The sequence below is a fragment of the Peromyscus leucopus genome, chromosome 2, assembly GCF_004664715.2.
Source record: "Peromyscus leucopus breed LL Stock chromosome 2, UCI_PerLeu_2.1, whole genome shotgun sequence".
Taxonomy (NCBI): Eukaryota; Metazoa; Chordata; class Mammalia; order Rodentia; family Cricetidae; genus Peromyscus; species Peromyscus leucopus.
The window spans coordinates 121,841,106-121,861,369 of record NC_051064.1 but is presented as its reverse complement, the minus strand read 5'-3'; the positions used below and the strand labels follow the sequence as shown (position 1 = coordinate 121,861,369).

The window sequence follows — 20,264 nt, the reverse complement described above, 5'->3', positions numbered from 1 at the left end:
GTCACAGCTGCAGATGGCTGTCTAAGTTACGACAGGCAAAAGCCCAGAGAAGGCACGTTAGTAGCCAGAGAAACCCAGCAAGGGACAGGGGAACCTGGGTCCCAGACACCCACATTGTTAAACTTCCCTCTTCTTCCTGTGTTCTTTTAACCTCCGAATGATCCCTCCTGGGAGGAACCTCTCACCTCTGCTTGGCTAAGACAAAACTCCTAGAAGTCCATTTCATCCTTTATTACAAACATGAGTTCATAAGTAAACAATTGAGACTCTAAAAAAATACATTAAAATAAATAAGAAGAACTTCAAAGTTCTTAGAGTAAATAACTTATATACAGATGAGTGAAGCAGAGCAGGCCCTGCCTCCTCCCCCCAAAAGTGTCCCAAGAGAACAAGTTTGCAAGGCCTCTAGGGAGGGGGATCCAGAGAGGACCATGGGGGCCAGCCAGGATGTCAGTCATCAGGACGCTCTGTCTGTCCAGTTTCCAGGTATGGCTTAGGTAATTGTGTCCTGCTGTGGGTTGCTCCTGGATGGCAGCCCAGCAAACAAGACACTCCTCAGGACACAGTTAGCATGCTCATTTGGCCTCACATAGCTCCTTCAAGCAGGACTGTACCCAGCAGCCAGCCCTGGGAGACTGTACTGCTGCTCAGTTGCTGAGGGTGGCCCTGGCAGTATAAGAGAGGCCAGAGCTTGTGCTGAACCCATCGGATGGGTCTGGCGAGCCGGGGCTGAGGTCTCGGTCCAGAAGGCGGGCACAGGATCTCCCACACAGCTGCCCATTTCCCCCTCGTCTCCACGTGGGCTTCCTTCTCCATGGCTCTGCAACTCACAGGGTTATCTCTTTCTCCGTCTAGCGTGTGCAGGACTGGACTCTCTTGTCACCTCTGGCTGTAGCCTGGCAAAGCGGAGCTTGGTGGCAGAAATGTCCCTGGAAGTGGAGAAGGAACACTTAGCATCCCAGGAGACACAGGCCATCCAGGGCTCCCTTGGAAGACAGGTAGTTGGGCCTAGAGCCTAGAACTCAGGTAACAGGGACCCCAGAGTGTAGCCACAGCCCCAAGCAAGGTCTGGGCCCAGGAGCTTCTCCGCTCACGGGGCCACTGACAGGGCTGATGCTCAGTATCCGATGTTGCAAGGATGAGGGGTACTGCCAAGGACAGCCTGGGCACTGCCCATGGTGTGCTTTCCTTTTCCCACACCGTGTGAATGCCCTTCCTTCCTAGTGCTCATCTTCCTCTATCCTAAACTGCGTCATCCTATTCTGTCTGCAGTTTACTGTCTGCTGCAAGGTGGCTTTGTCCACACAGCATGGTCCTCATGGCCCTTTGAGCTTGACTGAGGTCACTGCCACAGCTCTGGGAACTTCCTACCGTCTACTCCCTGACCCTGAGAGTTCTATCTGGGAGCGAGAAGGTGGGTCTCAGGACCAGGCTGTGGACACCTGGGCGGGCAGGGCTCACCCTCTTTGAGGCCCTTTTCTCTACTTTGAAGACACCAACTAGGCCCACTACTTGAGGAGCTGAGACAGTGGGATAGCCCTGAGCTCAAGGCCTGCCTGGGCTACATAGAGTGAAAGCCTGTCTCAAACCAAACCACACCAAACCAAAACAATAACAAAAAAACAACAGTAACAACAACAACAACTGAAATGCCAGCAGGATGAATGCTTGGGTGGTAAAGCAATCTCTCTGTACACTGCGAAGTGCTGTGCTGTCTACACACTGTGAAGTGATGTGTATTTGCAAAACCTCCCTTATTCTCAGGCAGCTCTTGAGTATGTGCAGGGGCCTGCCTACCCTACCATCTTGGCTCCATTTTTCTTCCTTTCCCCAAAGAGCCACACCAGGTACTGTCCGGCCCCAAGGACCCCTTCATGGCAGAGGCAGGCATGGCCAAGGCCTCTAGAGCTCTACAGGGACATGCTTCGTACATATTAGCACACCTAATCTGATGAAAACCCTGCAGGATAGACATTACAAACTCCCTGCTTCAAACTCTGCAGTGCAGAGAAACCCAGCCCCGAGCCAGAGCTCACAAAGTCTGTCTAGGGCTGGGGTGGGCTTCTCGGCAAGTAGTCTCTGTCTCACCAGCTGCCCCTGGGTCCCTCTGCTAACGGCCCAAGGTGAGGTTTCTGTCCTCAAGCCGGCTTGCTTGGACAAACATTTTGTGGGCCTTGTGCTGAGCCACCTGTGGCCACCAAGTTGGGGAGATCCCTTGGGGGCATAGAAGGAGCAAGGGACACAGGGAGTCAGTCACTCCAAGCCCCAGTACAGGGAAGATGCTTGAATGAATAACTGGTTATTCCCAGTCAAAGCCCCCAAGGCCTGATCCAGACCTGATGGTCACAGAATGTAGTAGTTAAGAAAACAGGCTTGGGGCTGGAGAGATGGCTCAGCATTAAGAGCACTTTCTGCTCTTGCAGAGACCCACATGGCAGCTCACAGCAATCCATAATTCCAGTTCCAGAGGATCCAATGACCTCTTCTTAGAGCACATAAGTTACATGCAGATGATGCCCTCTTTTAACCTGTAAGGGTACCATTCATGCATGTGATGCACATGCATACATGCAGGCAAAAACACTCATGCATGTAAAATAGATCCAGATGTGATGGATGCTCTGTGACTCTAAACAAGTGGTATTGCCTCTCTGAGCCTTAGTTTTCTAGGATAGACAATGAAGACCCAGTCCTACCTCCCACAGAGAATAAGGCAAACACATAAAGCATACAGAAAGTGACCAACCATGCAATTACCCTCACCTTAGCTTTCGGAGGAGGTCTCCCTCAGAGGCCCACTTCTTGCCAGTCTTTAACACAGCTCCGGGAGCCCGGCTGCTTGGGGTGACCACAGTTTCAGGCCTGAATGAAGAGTGGCAACAAGTGAGGGGCTGGCCAGAACCCTGAAGCTACCTGGCTTCAGGCCCAGCCCAGCCCCCACCCCTGCCCTCTGGAGCAGATCCATTTCCACACTGCGCGCACCTGGCACCCTTCCCTCCCGGGCGGGGTGGGTACCAAGGAAAACTGAGCTACTGGGAATGTGTTCTCAGCCTCAGAAAGAGGCAGATGGGTGGCTGGCCTTCCCAGAATCTGGCCACCTGCAGTTGCAGGGGGAAACTGAGGCAGGGGTGGAGCCCCAGCTCTAGAGGAGAGGTTTCTCGTAAACCGTCATGGGAACTGGAACACACAGTCCTTGCTTTCTCAATGGTCCAGGGGGAGGAGGGGAGGAATGCAGCCTTCCCCTTCACAGATGGGAAAACCAAGGAGACTTGGCATCCACTCTCCAGTTCCTTGACAATAATGACAATGTCGGTATCTGTCATAGACTGCCAGCTACAGAGGTTATTTTTCTTCTAAACAAACTTACGAAGTGCCAGAGCCTCGGGTTAGAACCTGAAGCCCAGTCAGGCCTGGGTTCCTTGTGGGCCGGACACAAGGCTTGCCCCTCTCCGAGCCTGGGCTATCACCTGGCTGTGCCACTCCTGCCCAGGAGAGGGGATGTATGTTCCCCTATGCCGTGGAGCTGGGCAGAGGGAGGAACTCTGGATATTTCTGTGGAAGGGACTCTGCACAGAAGTCCTAGAATGGGCTCTGGGACATTGCTTGTCTCCCCTGGGCTTCCGCCCTCGACTAGTCTCCCAGATACCCTGCTTCCAGGCCTGGTCCCGGCTAGCAGTCACCTCACCCCTGCAGGCTAGGAGTCCACCTACCAGGGTCTTTGATGGCAGAAGGTGGCACAGGCAGAGTCCCGGGCAGTAGAGCATTCACAGCGCCTTGGCAGGGAGCGGCGCCGGCGCCTTGGCGGATTTCCCAGGCCATAGGGAGCTGTCTGTCTATGGGCGGGAAGCCAGCAAGGTAGTGTGTACATGGGGTGGGGGGAAGCAGAGAGGAGAAAAAGAGAGGAGAGACAAGGGATTAGATAAACAACACATCGTTGGCCATCAGAGACGGTCTACACTGAACACCTCCAGGATGGCCATGAAAGGTGGTCACCCCACTCCTTCTCATACTAAGTTAGTCACTAAAGTCACAGACTCCCCTATCAATGCCTCTGAACACTGATCTGCTAGGAGCTCCTGCAGGGGAACGTAAGGAGTGGAGTCTGCAGTTCTTAGGAAGCCTGGACTGGTCTTCTGTGCTCAAAGGAGCCCCTGTATAGGCCATGAGGAAGAAAGGCCAGTTCAGCTGCCAGAGTGAAGACTCCAGCTCACAACCAACTTGCCTCTAGCTGGTCCCCATTTGTTGGGGGAATGTGACAAATATGCCTTTGTGTGTGTGGTGTGTGTGTGTGTGTGTGTGTGTGTGTGTGTGTGTGTGTGTGTACAAATGTAACTGGACTGATTTCTGATCCAGTTTGGCTAAGGGAGGCAGAGCAGGGGCCCCGAGGCTTGTCCACCCAACACCTTTGGTCAACAGCTAATTTTAGGTGGCCTGGCAGTTAGAACTGTAGCGATTCTGGGTGGACCCGGCACGCAGGGACTGGCAGGGTTCCCGCCCTGAGCCAGCGTTTGGATGTGGATTAGCGCTATACACGCTTATATGCTCAGCTTCTCTTGCCTTATGCAATTTGGAGAAGAAAAAAAAAAATACATACATACACAAAAACTTCAACCTGAGGTATGCAGGAGCCTGGAGGCAGCATGGGGTAGGCAGAACCCAGCTCTGGCTCCTGCCAGGGTATCCCAGGCAGACTGCTTGTCTGTCCTGTGGGGCGCTGCCACAGGGCCTGCCGTGTGGGGAGGCTGGGGGCTCGGCAGATGGTACTGTACGTGTAGTGTTCCACACAGAGCGTGGCCTGGGCATGGCTGCTGTCATGCATGGGATGATTCTCTGCAGGGCAAGTGTGGTTGAGGCTCCAGCATCCTTAGACTTGGGAGGAACCCCCCACTTCTCCCTGTGTGATCCTGAAGAGCTCACCTCACCTCTCTGAGCCTCAGGACCCTAATGGAACTAGCACTTTCCTAATAGGCCGTTGTTGTGAGCATTGGAAGGGTACACAGCTCTCTGCCTGACTATGGTGCCCCCCATGTTGATTCATAACTAGTAACTATGGGCACGCTGGCAGTGTCCTATCTGAGCCCCATGGTGAGCCAGGCAGTTGCAGAGGTTGCCAGAGGCCTTCACCCCGACCGGCTCCCGCAGTCCCGGTGGATGCTCACCCTGCAGTGTTCACCCAGATGATGTCCAGGTGGCAGAAGTACACACACTCCTTGTCAAGCCAGGAGTTGCAGGAGCAACGGCGGAAACGCAGGTGGGGGCTGCGGCCCTTGGGTGCTGGGGCTGGCTGCTCCAGAGTGGCAGCTGCCTGGCCCTTTCCTGCACACAGGAGGGAGAGACAAAGGTGGAGAGGAGGTCAGGGCACCTGGCCTGCCTGGGATGGGGACCCGCAGGGCTCCTCCTCTTGCACAATAAGGAAGTTGGCACCCTTGATGCGTAGGAACCACTCTGGCTAGCCTGGGGAAGTCCCAGCCACCAGTGCAGTGCCTGCATCCTGCAGACGCAGCTCCCTACTGGGGGCTCCCTGCTCTATGCCCCTAGTTGGCTTTGGGAAGCACCATACCCCTGGAGGAGATACCAAAGGATAGACCCCGGAGCAGCAACCAATGAGTGAGGGCAGCTCACCTTCATGCAGGGCCCAAAGCAGGGCCAGAGCGATGGAGCACCAGGCGGCAGGTGTGGAGACCATTGCAGCGGCGGCAGAGTGCTTGGCTGGACCAGGGGAGTAGGGAGCGCCTGTCGTCAGCGTCCTGCTGCTAAGCCGAGCTGGGAGCTCATTGCCGAGGTGCCCTGACCGCCCCTTTTAATACCAGGCAGGGCGCCCGCCCCTGCTGGTCCAGCCCCGCCTCGCCTAGCTGCTGCACCTTGGGCAGAGAGCCAGGGACACCGCCTCCTCCCTGGGTGCCTGGCCCGCCCTGGCCTCCCGGTGAGGGGGAGGGAGGTGGAAGGCTGGGCTCCACCCTCTGTGCTGCACTGGAGCACCTTCAGGAGTCTCCGGGGCTCTCTGCAGGCCCAAGGCCCCTTGGAGTTCTGAAGTTACCCCCAAGTGCTCCCATCCCTTCCCCGCTCTCCCCGCGGAGGCGCTCCAGAACTGGAAGTCTGGAGCGGAGCTCTCCCAGCAAAGCCCTCGCTCTGTACAGGGATTCTGCCACCTTCCTATCTGCCCATTGTGAGGCAAGCTGAGATAGCCCTTCACTGCGTGGGAGGCGAAAGGCCCACTCAAGGCTTCATGGCCTTGGGCGAGTCAGAACCCCCTTTGGACCGCTGGCCTCATGAAGGGCACAACTCATGCCTGACCTTTGACAGCCTGGGGCTGCCTCATCCTCCTCTTACCCAAGAAATATTGTCACACACACACACCCCTATACACTCCCTCCCCCCCAACCTGTAGTAGGAGTTCTGGTCCTTTCAGAAACTACTCAGTTGTGCAACTACGGCCAGGGAATAGCCTCCTGGGCCTCTGTGTCCTTGTTTGCAAAACAAGACCAAAACGGGGGGTCTCCTTACCCTGTTGAGTTCAAATTCGCCCTTGAGATAGAGAAGATACTTCCGGAGTCCTTTTTAGGAGGATGCTCCACGGGCCCACAGAAGGTGTCCTGAGTGGTTTCCCGCTGTGGACACAACGGAATTTCTTGTCTCACCTCAGTGGCTGCTTTATGCAAAACTAGAGGAGCAGGGAGGCTGGCGAGGTGGCCCAGAGGGTGGATGTGTTTGCCACACAAGCCTGTTTATCTGCCTTTGAGCCCAGGAACCCAGTGGTGGAACCCAGTGGTGGTGTGCGGCGTGATCTCAGCATTCCCACGGCGGCGAGGTGAGAGGTGGAGACGGAGAATGGTCTATAAATGTGCGAGCCAGCTTGCCTGGAGTTTAACACACGGCAGGGACAAGAGAGGCCTTGCCTCAATCAGGCAGAAGGAGAGAACCGCCACCTACAAGCTGTCCTCTGACTTCCATACCTGTGCCATAGCGCGCATGCACCCACACCCACACAGGCACATCACACATACATGCACACCAACATGCACACACAATAATAATACATAAATGGAGAAGGAGGAAGAGGAGGAGGCAAGGCAGAGAAATGGCTCTCTAGGGCCTGGCGTTCTGCTGGGTCCCTAGGCTGACTCAGAAGCCTTGTTAAAGGCAAAAGCAAAGACACACTATGGGCAAGGGAAGGGACAGAATGAGCAGCTCAGAGCGTTGGCAGCCCCTCTGTGCCTGTCCTGGCCTGGCCGAGTCCACTCAAGTAGATCCTTTCAGGGAGCCTGCCTGCAGGTGCGTGGGAAAGGCCCTCAGGTTCCTGGAATTCCTAGGCCTGCCTGACTCATGGTAGCAGACAGATTTATCTTATATCCTCGAGGTCCAGAACCCCGCAGAGGGCATGGCCTGTGGCCTTCCCTGTACATAGGGCACATCACAGGAGCCCTGTGAACGCACTCGGAGGGAGAGAGGCTGAGGACTCACCTGCCTCAGGACTGTGGACCCCAGACCACTCGGCATCTCTTCATGTCTGTGTGGAGTTTTCAGTTCCTTCATTAAAAAATGGATAAGGCGGGAAGAGGGGATGGAAAGGTATAGGTCACTGTGCCTCTTCCCAGGATGACGAGAGAGAGAGAGAGAGAGAGAGAGAGAGAGAGAGAGAGAGAGAGAGAGACAGACAGACAGACAGACAGAGACAGACAGGGAGACAGACAGGGAGACAGAGACAGACAGAGAGAGACAGAGAGACAGAGACAGAGAGAGACAGAAACAGAGACTGAGACAGAGAGAGACAGAGATAGAGAGAGAGATACACAGAGAGAGACACACACACACAGAGAAGGGGGGAGAGAGCCTGGTGAAGTCTGGCAGAGCAAAAGAAGGTTGAGGCAAGGGCAGTGAGTGAAAGCCATCCCAGGCTAGGACGGAAGAAGCAAGAACACACTCTCACCTACGATGTACTCAGGCATTATTTACCTCTTCTAATGGCCACTCTAGGGGGCAGCTGCTCTCTTCGGGTGTTAGTTCCAAGAATGCCCACAAGGAGGCTCAGAGAGCAGGTGTGTGTGTGTGTGTGTGTGTGTGTGTGTGTGTGTGTGTGTGTGTGTGTGTGTATGTGTGTATGTGTGTGTGTGTGTGTGTATGTGTGTGTGTGTGTGTGTGTGTGTGTGTGTGTGTGTGTGTAAGGGTTCGCTGTCACATGACATAACCCCTTTGGGAACCCCAATCTTGATCTCACCAGTAAATCACAATGGACGAGACTCCCACGAGGGCCTCACTGCCCTCCCCTCTGCTGCAGCTCCATAAGAACCTAGAAGAATAGTTCTGGAATGAGGTGAGCAATTCTATTAGGCTCTGAGAATGTGGCTAGGGACTTGCGTGGGGGCGTAGAGGATGGGGAGCCAGAAGAAAGAAGAGCGAGCAGGTCAGTGGAGAAGGGGTAGGGTCAAGGTGGGGAGGAAAACAGCAGATAAAGGCAGGTAGCTCGGGAGAACCAGGAAGCTGGGAGCAAGACAGAGCTGGGATTTGAGGAAGTAAAAGAGAAAGACAGGGGCTGGGGGGCGGGGGCCGTGGGGCAGGGTTCTAACCTGTCTAATCTTCACACAAATGCAAAGTGCCTGCCCAGGACAATAGGGAACCAGAGGCTCCGGGTCTGGGGAGCATAATAGGAGAATGAAATGGAGCAGGAGACAGGATCTTTCTGGGTGTGAACAGGGGACAGTAGGGATGGGGGTCACTGCAGCCTCGCAGGGCCAGCACAGGGAGCTGTCTTGCTGGCTCTGGTTTCTCTCCTTCCCTGGCTTGGGCTCCAGCTGGACAGGCCAGGCTATATGTAATGGAGAGGCCTGCCTAGGAACCTGAGCGAGTCCAGCCTGTCTTAGGGGATGGAGCCTTTCCGGGAACAGCGCTACCCCACTGACAAGAGCTGTTTTCCAGGTAGAGAAACTAAGCTGAGTTAAAAATAGCCTCCCTAGGCCCTTGAATCTCTTGGCCTAGGCCCTAGCAGTCACCCTTGCCCCTCCTGGTAGATCTGGTGGCCTGCCCCTGTCCATTGTAACCGTCCTGGCCATGCTGTCCCTGATCCTTCCAAGGGACTTGGCTATACGTCCTTGTCTGGCTGTGCTGATGCTGGTGGTCTGGTTCTCACCAACTGCCCCAGCCACCCATTTTGCTGAATCCTCTAGCTCAGCTGTACCCTGTAAGTTTACAGGGTCTTTTTTGTTTGTTTTGTTTTTCGAGACAGGGTTTCTCTGTGTAGCTTTGCACCTTTCCTGGATCTCGCTCTGTAGACCAGACTGGCCTCGAACTCACAGAGATCCGCCTGCCTCTGCCTCCCGAGTGCTGGAATTAAAGGCGTGTGCCCCCACCGCCCCGCCAACTTCCTAGGTCTTTAGCAGCTTCAGGGAGGGAGGTAGGGGCACACCTGAGTAGGAGTTTGAGGGAACTTGTCTTGCACAAATGATATTTTCTCCACCAGCTGGGCACTTGCCTAAGTGGAGAAGGTGGGTGACTTTTGGGGAGTGAAGGCTGGTGACAGAGAAAGTTTATTGATGAGTGAGAAGCTGGGAACTGCCTGGAAGAAATCTCCGCCAGTCATCAGCCCCAGTGCATAGACGAGACAGCTGTGGCCCAGAGGAAGAACAACCTGCTCAAGTCGTAATGGGCATGTTCTCTTAGTTTCTGACCAAGACCTGCCCTTCTCATACACCCATGTGTTTAGCTCAGGGTCCATCTGGGTCCCTTTGGGGAAAGCTATCTGAAGGATCCCACTGACAGAAAGGCCAGACACTGGGAAGTGCCTAGGCTACCTCCTTAGGACCCTTAGAACTCCAGAATCCCTGCACAGAGAGAGCAGCTACCAAGGAGCAGCTGTCCAGCCATCAGGGATACCCATGCCAGATGGAGAGTTCCAGGAGCGAGGGCTAAGTGTTCTAGGGACATTGTCCCACTGGACAGGGATGGCCTGGAGCAGTGGCCTGGTATTGTAGGTAAGACCCTGGAGCAGGAGGCCTTTCCTAGCTCTGGGGTACAGTGGGGGCCTATGCTTCCTTCATCCTCCCTCGCTTGTCTCATCCTGCCTGCCTACTGATAGGAGAGATGCTCTCAGCTCCGACCTCCGGTGGCATTCAGAATCCAACCTCTGGTACTTCCGAGCCCCACAAATGGAGGTCTAGCAGATTGAGGCCATGTGGGTCCGGCTCTCAGCTAGGCCTTTCATCTCTGGAGAACCAGGAATTTCCTACAGCCACCCAGGCCCACCGGGCCTCAGGAGGTGTGTGTGTACCCTGGATGGAAGGGGCACAGTGTCTGGCTTGCAGGTACATGCTGTACAGGTGACTTAGAGTGAGCGGCTGGCAACAGGACTGGCTAGGGGCCGATGTCGGAAGCCTAGTGACCACAGGTTGGCAAGGGTTTGGCCTTAGAGCCAGCCTTGCGGGGCGGGTATTGGGGAAGTCCAGACATTCCCACTCTCACTTGCCTGGGAGGCTATAGCCCTAGCCACTCCTCTTGGGGCCTGAGGGCACTCAGCCTCAGGGCTTCCTTCTGCTGGGTGGGTGGCTTGGGCCTTGTGCTCTCAGTCTCAGCTCACTCTGAGCCAGCGAGGCCTGCTCCTTGCCGCCCACATCTGGGTCTCCACAAAGGCTACCTGAGGCCTGTGGGACCAGCTCCCCTGGTCCATGCTTCCTCAGAGGATACCCTTGCCTGTTGTCTCCTCACTTCCACATCAGCCCATTTGGAAAGATTTCTACCTCCCACATAAACTATACCTTTAAAGGGATAATTAATGTGCCTTGTTTGTTATTAAGCGAAGAGCAGTCAGAACAGGGCCATGGAACGGCTGGACTTTCAGTGGAATGCAGGCAGTGTCCGTCGGAGCTGGTCAGATGGCTGTGAGGGTCTGATGGGCATTCTGAAACAAGAAAATGAACACAGAGGCTCAGCAGTTAGGGTGGAAACCTTGGAGCTCCAAGTTTCCAAGTTTCCCCCAAATGTTAAGGTCCTTGTTCCCATTTGGCCTTTTAGGAGCATAGGGGGAGCATGAACTGTGGGGCACTTGATGTATTCTAAGCCCTGTGATGAGCAACCCACATGCATCGGTTCCACCAACGGTCCCAACACACCCATGGGATGGATGGGTGCTGTAATCAGTTCCCGTCTGACAAGTGAGGAAACTGAGGCTGACAGAAAGTGTCTTGTTCACCGATAGCCTGTGTTACTCCTCAGTCCCTGCTCCAGACCCTGTGTGCCTCCAATGTCCCCTTGGTGAACCCCCACAGCAGCTCTTCTATGAGAACAGCTCCCTGTTCATTCTAGGCAGAGAGCAGATGCGGGCTTGGATTCCGGGGAATGCAAGAGTGGAGCAGGCCTCTTGCCTGTCCCCAAACATGAAACAGTCCACACGCAAGAGGGCAGGGGCTGAGGCCTGGACACCTTACACGGGCACGGGCGGCCATTCTTATTTTCACTGGACCGCCAAACTGACCTGGGAGATAGATTGATCTCGACCTCACTACAGATGAGACCCCCAGGGAACTGGCTTTCTCAAGGCCACACAATAAACAAGAGGCAGGGCTAAGACTTTCCCTTTTATACTTCTCTGCTAAGGGATGAACAATCTATATCACGTGTTTTGTTAATAATCCTCCCACTTATCCACATACTTACTCAGTTATTCATCCATCATCCGTCCACCCTTTCATCCATCCACTCATCCATATATCTATTATTATTATTATTATTATTATTATTATTATTATTATTATTGAGACAGGGTTTCTCTGTGTAGCTCTGGCCATCCTGGAATTTACTCTGTGGACCATGCTGGCCTCAAACTCAGAGATCTGCCCACCTCTGCCTCTCAAGTGCTGGGATTAAAGGTGTGTGCCACCACTGCCTGGCATATCCATGCATTTTAATAATCTATCCATCTTTCCATTGTCCTTTCATCTATCCTCCACCGTGTGTCCACCTCCCCATCCCTCCATCCATCCATTCATCCCTACCTAGCCTTTTATCCAATCTCCATCCACCCACCCATTTTAGTCTCTAATTCATCATTCTTCTTCATGAGGAGGGTCAGACTTGAGCTTTGACTAGAAGGTCGTACTTTCACTGAGACACAATTTAATCGTTTCCCTGGAAGAGATCTCTTTTCCCACCAGATGACGACAAGCCCTACTGACACACGGTTTTCTCTGGAATTCCTGTATTAGGGTTCAGCCCAGGCTTGGGTACATGGCACAGATCAAAGGCTGGAGTGAAACCGAACGCAACCAGATGGGTTACCGACAGAACTCACATCTTTGTGTAGATGGTGCTTCCCACGCGTAGGGTCAAGCCCCCTTTTCTGTCTGATGCCATCTTTAAAATGCTCCAAGTGACGGATGTGAGAAAATCCAGACAGGCGTCAAGAAATGGAAATTCCCTACAATGGTAGTGAAGCTAGACGAAGAAACTGAGTTTGCACGAGACTAGCTGCCAGTCCCCAAACCTAGAAACTTGGGATATTCCAACTCTTCTGCCTCCGAAGCCCAGGTCTCTGCGCCTGGAGGGCTTGGAACCCCAACTTTTCTCTGTCCCACTACCACCACCAGCCAAGACACGCAGCTGGTATTTTTCAGAACCACACCCACCCTGTTGCTTAGAACCCATGTTTTCCAAGGCGCACCCAGAGCCCCACCAGAAGGCCGCCTTTCCCCTCTGGGAAGGGGTGAGCCACCAGGAGGCTGGCCCGGCCGAAGTACAGTACTTCATTCTAGAATTTGATGTCAGCCCAAACTGAGTGTCTGATGTGTGTATCATCAGGGCAGCTTGGTGCCCAGCAGGCAGGCGAAGCTGGAGTTCCCACTGGGACTTTAGTTGACATTCCTGGGAAGAGGTGTGCCTAGGGTGCCACCTCTTCGCCTGAAGGCCATGGCTTTTCCAGTGGCTCTGGGAATCCCAAGCCATGAATGACCTAGGAGGGGCACAGCTGGGCTCTGAAGGCAGGGCAGGCAGGAGCTAATTCACTGCCCAGGGCAGGTCCAGGGTGTGGGGATGAATCAGGGGGCCAGCCCACCCAGATGCCCTGCGGCTTGGCAGATCTGGGTACCAGCTTCAAAGCCCTATGACTCAGGTTCAAGTTCCCCTTCCTTCCGTTCCCCCAATCTATGAGTCTGGCGTTGGACCAGCTTAGCAGTAGTGCAGGCCAGGGTTGGACAGTGTGCTTTTGTTTTGTTTTTTCACAAGCCAGATGACAAAGGACACACTGAGCCTTAACCCATCTGAGTGTTGGAGGCTACCTCCGTCAAAGGTATCTGAGAAGGGAAGATCTCACCTGACAGCACTGGAAGGCTTTGAGGTAGAGCCAAAGCGAGATTTGGTAAAGACGGCCCTGTGGTCAGCTTCTGTCACTCACTGTGAGATGCAGTGTACGGACCCCATGGAGTGGATGCTCTCCTGTAAGGGAGGTGTGTGCGTTGTGCATGTGCATATGTGTAGGTTATTATTGGAATTGTGCCATCCTCAGGCCATGGACCGACTCCTACAAGTGTCTCCTCTGCTGTTCTGCATTCCTTGGTCTCTCCAAAGCAAGCTGCACTCGGGGTTGGACCCGGTCACCACATTTGCTTCAACCCACCACACAGTGACACACCAGATGAGAGGGATGCTGAGACGCGGGCGCCCGGCAACGACAGCTTCAGTTGGAAGTCCCAGGCTGGCCCTACTTTGGCATCAGGGTGATGTATCTCAACAAATGCTCATGCTGGCATTGGGTCTGGGTGAGTCTGACCATGACCTCTTTCTCCTGCCTCGTCTGGTCCGGGTGCCCCACACCCAACAGACCATAGCCAACGTCCTTTGCCTCAGCGCTCTCCAGGGCCACGCATCCTTTCTTGATTCCTGCTTGACTTATTCTGTCCATTCTTCAAGGCTCACTACAGTTTTCTGTTTTCTGTTTTTGTTTCTGAGGTAGTATCTCATGTAACCAGGGCTGGCCTTGGTCCTCCTGCCGCCACACTTGAAGTGCTGAGATTATAGACATGTGGCATTAAGCCAGGTTTCGCCACAAATGCTGTCTCCCCTGGAAAGCATCCTCGGCTCTATTCAATACACAAAGTCGAACTCCTTTTCAAATACTGGGTTGTCAATTATAGCCATCTCTGGCCAGGCCTTCTCTTGCTTCTCACAGGGGAGGCAGGCTAGTGGCTGAGGACTCTGTCCTGGTGTTAGGCCAAGCTAGGTTTGAATTCAAGGCCCATGTCTCATCTTAAATGGTTTTCTTCTTTCTTTGGGTCCCAGTTTCCTTCTTATGAATGGATGGTCATGAATCCATGGCTTGGGTAAAAATTCCACAAGAAAGAGTCAGCTACTGATAGCAATCCACATTACTGATCAAATCTGATGACAGTACACTAATGCTCACAACATAACCCTCTGAGGTATGTCATCTTGTTGATCTTTAGGTTCTAAGAGGTCCAGGTGTTTTCCTAGGGATGTTCAGGGCTCAAATCCAGCCTATCTGAATTTGAATTCCTCCAGTCTTCTGGCCCTTCGCTATCTATGTGATGACGACCCCTCTCCCACTTCCAGATTCTGTGTTCAACTAGTAAGAATTGAACTAGAAATGAGAGTCAGTAAGGATTGCCTCAACCATCCTTGTCCATGTCTCCTGGGTCCCTCAGATCTGATGGCTGCTTCTTGACTACCACAAAGTTCATGTACATACCAGTTTTGTGGACCGACAGCTGTACAGTTTGGCATTCTGGTTCAATGTTCCAAGGTCAGCTTTGGTCAGTGCCCACTGGGGATGTATGAACGAACCTTTGTGAGGCAGGTGAGATTTCCAAGTTGCCTAAAGAGTCTCCAGGAGACTGAAGGATAACCTGAGCTGCAGCTGTGGGAAGCTTCCAGCTGGGGAAGCCCCTTCTCTTGTCTGAGCATCAACTCTGTCTGGGCTTGGTAGGCACCTTGGGGAGCATAAGGCTGGATGCAGTACAGACAGACCTCTATGGAGAGCCTTCTATGGGCCCCCTCCCCTGGGGAAGGGCAGAACTCGGCCCGCAGAAGGTGATGTGGAACTCCTGCTCCCAGGCTCCCTTCTCTGAGAGGACACCATCATCAATCATCCGCTCTCCACCTCCACAGCCTCCACAGAGACCAACCTGGGCTTGCCATGTGACCAGCACTCGAAGAGTTAACCACAGCTCCTGCTTCTGAGCACATTTCACAGGCCAGACACTGCACCAAATGCTTTGCTTGTATTGTCCCATTCTGTCACCCCCTCAGGAAGGTCCTTATTGTTAGTCCTTTCTAACAGATGAGAAGCCGAGACTCAGGGAGAGAAGGGGGCTTATGGATTCTAGCTAGTCTACCTGCTTCACAGCCTCCATTCTTAGCGACTATCCCAGCAAGTGCGATCATACGTATAACAGAATCCTCACGGAGGCAGCGTCGTCTTAGCCTTATTTTCAGATGAGGAGTAAGTATCTGGCCCAAGGTGATTCATCTAGCAAGAGAGAAGTGAGACTTGAACCTGAACTCTCAAGCTCAATTTAGATTTTCCTGATAGTGCCACAAAGTCCCGTGTCCAGGGGGTCCGTCTTGGGTCTTGAGTTGGGGTCAGTAGGTGAGACCCTGCTATCCTTCCACTGGACCTCTAGCCTTCAGCAGCAGGAATCCTGGGAGCTTGGTGGGGAGGAGGAGGAGGCTGTTTACACACTGTGGTGGGTGGTGAGGTGAGCACTGACTCAGAGAAGGAGGGCCTGAGCGGACAGTAGGCCAGGCCATTGTTGGGGTCCCCCAGGAGGTGGAGGTTTGGGTAAGGCAAAGCTGAGTCATGGCAGTGAGATCAGACAAGGAGCTGGAATGGCCTAATGACTTCACACTTTCATCTGCGTCTGGCAAGGAGCCTTAGACCCAGGAGGGCCTGGTGGGCCCGACCTAACCAGACAAGCACACTTCCTCCCTGGCTTCCAGAACCACGGTTGTCCATGAGACCAGAGACCCTCCCTTCAGGTCCACTAAGGTCTAGTGTTGCTGGAATCCTCAAATCCTGCCTGACTAGAGAGGCATTGATACAGGAGCCAGGAGAGGTACAGTGAACACATTCTATCTTTGTGTGACCTGGGACTCTGATGTGTGTGTGTGTGTGTGTGTGTGTGTGTGTGTGTGTGTGTGTGTGTGTATAGTATATATATGGGTGAGAATATGTGTACATGTGATGTATGTGTGTTTATCTGTGTGTGTGTGTGTGTTCATCAGCACATCTGTATGGATGCACGTAGAGACCAGACGTCAACCTTGGGTGTCTTTCCTCATGAGCTGACTACCTTTTATATTTTATTTTATTTTATTTTATTTTGAGACAGGGTATTTTACTGAGACCTGGGACTTGCTGATTAGGCTAGGCTAGCTGGCCAGTGAGTCCCAGGGCTCTCCCTGTCTCTATCTCCCCAGTGTTAATATTATGAATGTGCATCACTATGCTTGGCTTTCTCCCCACCTCCTCTCTCTTTTATGTGGGTGCGGGGGAATTGAACTCAGATTCTTGTACTTGCTCAGCAAGCGTCTTACCAAGGGATCCATCTCCCCACCCCCAAGTTCTCTGAGCTTTGACAACCTCAGTCCAGTGGATTCATACAAGGAACTAAAAAACCAATGACTCATAGCCAAGGCCTGGTATTTAGTGAGAACTGGGAAGAACTGAGTGGATGAGAAGGATACCCACCACTGGGCAGAAGCCCACCACAGAATAGAGGGCTAGAGCATACTGGCCTTGACCACCCTGGTTGCATCAGCTCATACTCTGGAGGGATGACTTGTCCAGTTCTTTTTTATTTTTTTTTTAAGATTTATTTATTTATTAAGTACACAGAAGAGGGTGCCAGATCTCATTACAGATGGTTGTGAGCCACCATGTGGGTGCTGGGAATTGAACTCAGGACCTCTGGAAGATCAGTCGATGCTCTTAACCTCTGAGCCATCTCTCTAGCCCCCGACTTGTCCAGTTCTTAAACAGACCTACCTCACTGTGGAATGGGTACTGGGGAGAAAGAGAGAGGCATTCATTCCTCCAAGGACCGATGCAGTGGGTAAGCCTGTCATTCTGCCTGAGAGATGTGCTTGGCATCCTCGAGAGGCCTTTGCCTTTCCTGCCCAGCCCTCTCCAGGTCCCCATCAGAGAAACTGAGTGTTGCCAAGGCCAGGCAAGCAGCTGAACAGAGCCTTCTCCAAGGGGAAACAGCCTTTATCTCCCCAGATAAGAGGCACTGACTAGACCCTGGACGTGGAGAGGGTCGGGGAGGGGCCTGTTTGCCTCAGGCTGGCCATAAAGTAACCACTTCTCCTGGGACATCCTCAGCCTGAGTCAACCCGGGGCTGAGGCTGCTTCTGAGTTCATCACTGCTGCCCAGCCTTGGAACCCAGGCCTCGGGCACAAGGGAGGTCCAGAATAATGACTTGGTGGTAATGACAGCTCTGTGGGGAGCTGTGCCCACGTGCAAAGCACTCTCCCTGTCTTCATTCATTTGATCTTCTAAATAGCCCCAGGAAGTGGACAGGGTGTGGCCTGGGACCGAAGTTCAGGGAGGCTGTCAGCTGCCTAGGGCCAGCCAGCCAGGGACGGCAGAGAAGGGTCTCAGGCCCTGAGGTTGAGGTCCTGTATTCATGTAGTAAACATGCTGACCCTACTCTCTGTTAGACCTGGGGTCCCTGGGATTTGGGGAAAGAGACTCCAAAGGCATCAGCATTTACCCGTGACAAAGAGCTGGACAATGTGAATGGCCTGGGAATGAAGGCACTGAGCTTATAAAGACCAGTGTGTGCTCTGTGCCTGGCCCTACAATGGCCAAAAGAAAGGGGGATCGGAGCCGGGGGCTCAGAGGTGCCTCTGTCCAGGAGCTCCGGGCACTTTCCTGCACATAGGAGAGACAGTTGACCAGGACCACAAAGTCTGAGGAGACGTTATTTCTAGTGGTTTCCAGAGTGGCATGGGGCATCTTAGAAGAGGATGGACCAGCTCACGGCATTCAGTGGAGAGAGAGCAGGCCACCAGGCTCTTGAATGTTGAGCCTGAGCTTATGTTTCCTGCAGTCAAGTTGGAGTGGGAGGGAAAAGCTGTGGAGAGGGGGACTTGTGTCTGTTGCTGGGGGGTGGGGGGTGGGGTGCAGGGGGTTCTAGTCCAGTCCAGCTCTGAGGAGGTGAGACACTTCCTTTAACGGTCTTCCCTGGACTTTCAGAAGGGCCCCAGGTGGATGACCACGTGGCCTAGGAAGAATAGCCCAGGCTATCTCCATACCTGAGAACAAGGCTGGTCTATGATGGTCTCAGTCTCAAATTCAGGGTAGGAGAATCTCTCTCTTTCGTATGTGTGAGTTTGGGTATATATGTGCCACAGCATATGTGGAGGTGAGAGGACCACTTTCCGGGGTCAGTTCTCTTCTTGACCTCAGGGGCTGCTTTCTTCTGCTGTTTTGTGTACTCAGATTAGTTGGCCTTCCAGTTTCCAGTCAAGTCCCTGTTTTTGCCTCCAATCTCCAAACAGGAGTGATGGGATTATAGGCGCAGGCTGCCACATCTGCCTTTTTTTTTTTAATGTGGGTTCTGGGGTCAAACTTGGGTCCTGCGACTCACATCGTTAGCTCTTGCAGAACCACCTCCCTGCCCCAGCCCCCTCTCTATCTTTTGAGAGATAGCCCAGGATGGATCCAAACTCAAAGCCCTATGACCTCATTTTCCAGCTCTTATTGGGGGGCAGGACCCATATCCTCTGACTGCCTAAGTCCCGTACTCCTGCCCCTCGCCTAAAAAAAGAAGCGAGCTTAACTCAGTTTCTCTCTGTGGCTCTGCATAGGACTATCATGAAGCTCAGGGGACCAAGGTTTGTTGAACCAAGGTTTGTTTTTTTTTTTTTCTCCCAATAGTGCTGAATTTTCGCTTGTATTTTCCACAACAGCCTCTGGAGGGCGCCCTGTGGCTGGCTGCTATGGGCTAGGGAACAGAGGCTTAGGGATGCCAAGTGAGGGACAGGTGGAATATTCTTGGCTTCTTCCAACCTGCTTCAACCCCTACAGGGGAGAGAGGGAGCCTGCTTCATGCTCCAGGGGACATAATGTAAGCCCGAAAACTTACAACCAAGGCCTCCGTCCTGGCTCTGCTGCTCCATGCCTCAGTTTCCCCTGATGGTAGTATCTTACGCAGGGAGGAAAAAACGCATACCAGGTTCTTGCAACCTTGCCCGGGTGTGTGGGGGGAGTTATCTGCACGGAGACACCGGAGAAACCGAAGCTTCATGAGCCTCCCTCCGAGGCTCTCCTGCTGCCACCCTCGCATTCCGGGCCACAGAGCCCACGCTGTCATTTCCCTCCGACGTGCTTGTTGGGAAACCTCCCGCCGGGGGCGCGAAGCGGTCCAGCTAGTGTGGCTTTTCCAGTAGGCGGTGGCCATGGTGCTCGGCCCGCCCTCACCTCGACACCAATTTTGGGCAAAGCGGCTGGCGGCGCGCTACGTGACGGCTGTGAGTCAGCGCACAGGAATGTGGAGGACGCTTTGTTCCCAGCTCACCAGCGGACGAACGTGCTGGGGCCCGGGCGCGGTGGGCCTGACATCACCGTGCGGCTGCACCTCAGCCACGTGCGCCCTGATCAGGGCCGCCAGCCTGCAGCTAGAGCCTCTCAGGGCCCTGCAGGTCCAGCCCCCCTCCCCCCCCCCCCCCGCCCCCGGGACGCCTTGTGGTACCCAGTCCCTAAATGGTGCAGACAACTCAAGTCTCCCTATGAATCACCGGGAAGCCACTGCCTCCCTGCCCTCCATCACTGTCCCGCATCCTTGCTGCCTTACAGGACAGTGAGATGGATTGAGCCCTCCAGTGGCCCAGAGGAGGTGATCTGGGGCCTATGGGACATGGTCACATGGAGGCTGGTGTGGGAGAAGAAAGCAGTTTGGTTGTTTTTCCTTCCCTGGGCCTGGACTTCTCCTGCAGGCAAATGATGTGACTTGAGTCCTGTATTAGGTAAAGGGTGCAGGGCCCCGGGAAGTATGTGAACTACAGATGGCCACATGGAGGGTCTTAGATCATGCCTGGGTCTTTCTAAATGCAGTGCCCTCTGATGACAGAGTAACCCTGAGTGGTAAACACTGTGCTCTGGATATTGAGGCCCAGAGACAGGAAGCCTAGGCTACACTAGTTCTGGGCTAGCAGTTAGCAACCCAGGGCAGTTTCGTCTTTTTCGTTCTGCTGGATGTGGACCCTTCTTTGGGCTGGAATGCCACAGGGACTCCCCAGGCGGATGCATACTGCCCAAGTT

General features: G+C 53.7%; 1 protein-coding gene across 1 annotated transcript; it reads right to left on the bottom strand.

The window, feature by feature from the left end:
• Positions 1–216: 216 nt before the first annotated feature.
• Edn2 (endothelin 2) lies at positions 217–5,980 on the bottom strand. The gene is made up of 5 exons (XM_028886413.2): positions 5,623–5,980; positions 5,160–5,316; positions 3,711–3,833; positions 2,764–2,862; positions 217–929 (listed from the first exon to the last, which is right to left on the bottom strand). Exons 1-5 carry the CDS (start codon positions 5,684–5,686, stop codon positions 836–838), a joined length of 537 nt encoding a protein of 178 aa, XP_028742246.1. The 5' UTR covers positions 5,687–5,980; the 3' UTR covers positions 217–835.
• Positions 5,981–20,264: the final 14,284 nt, after the last annotated feature.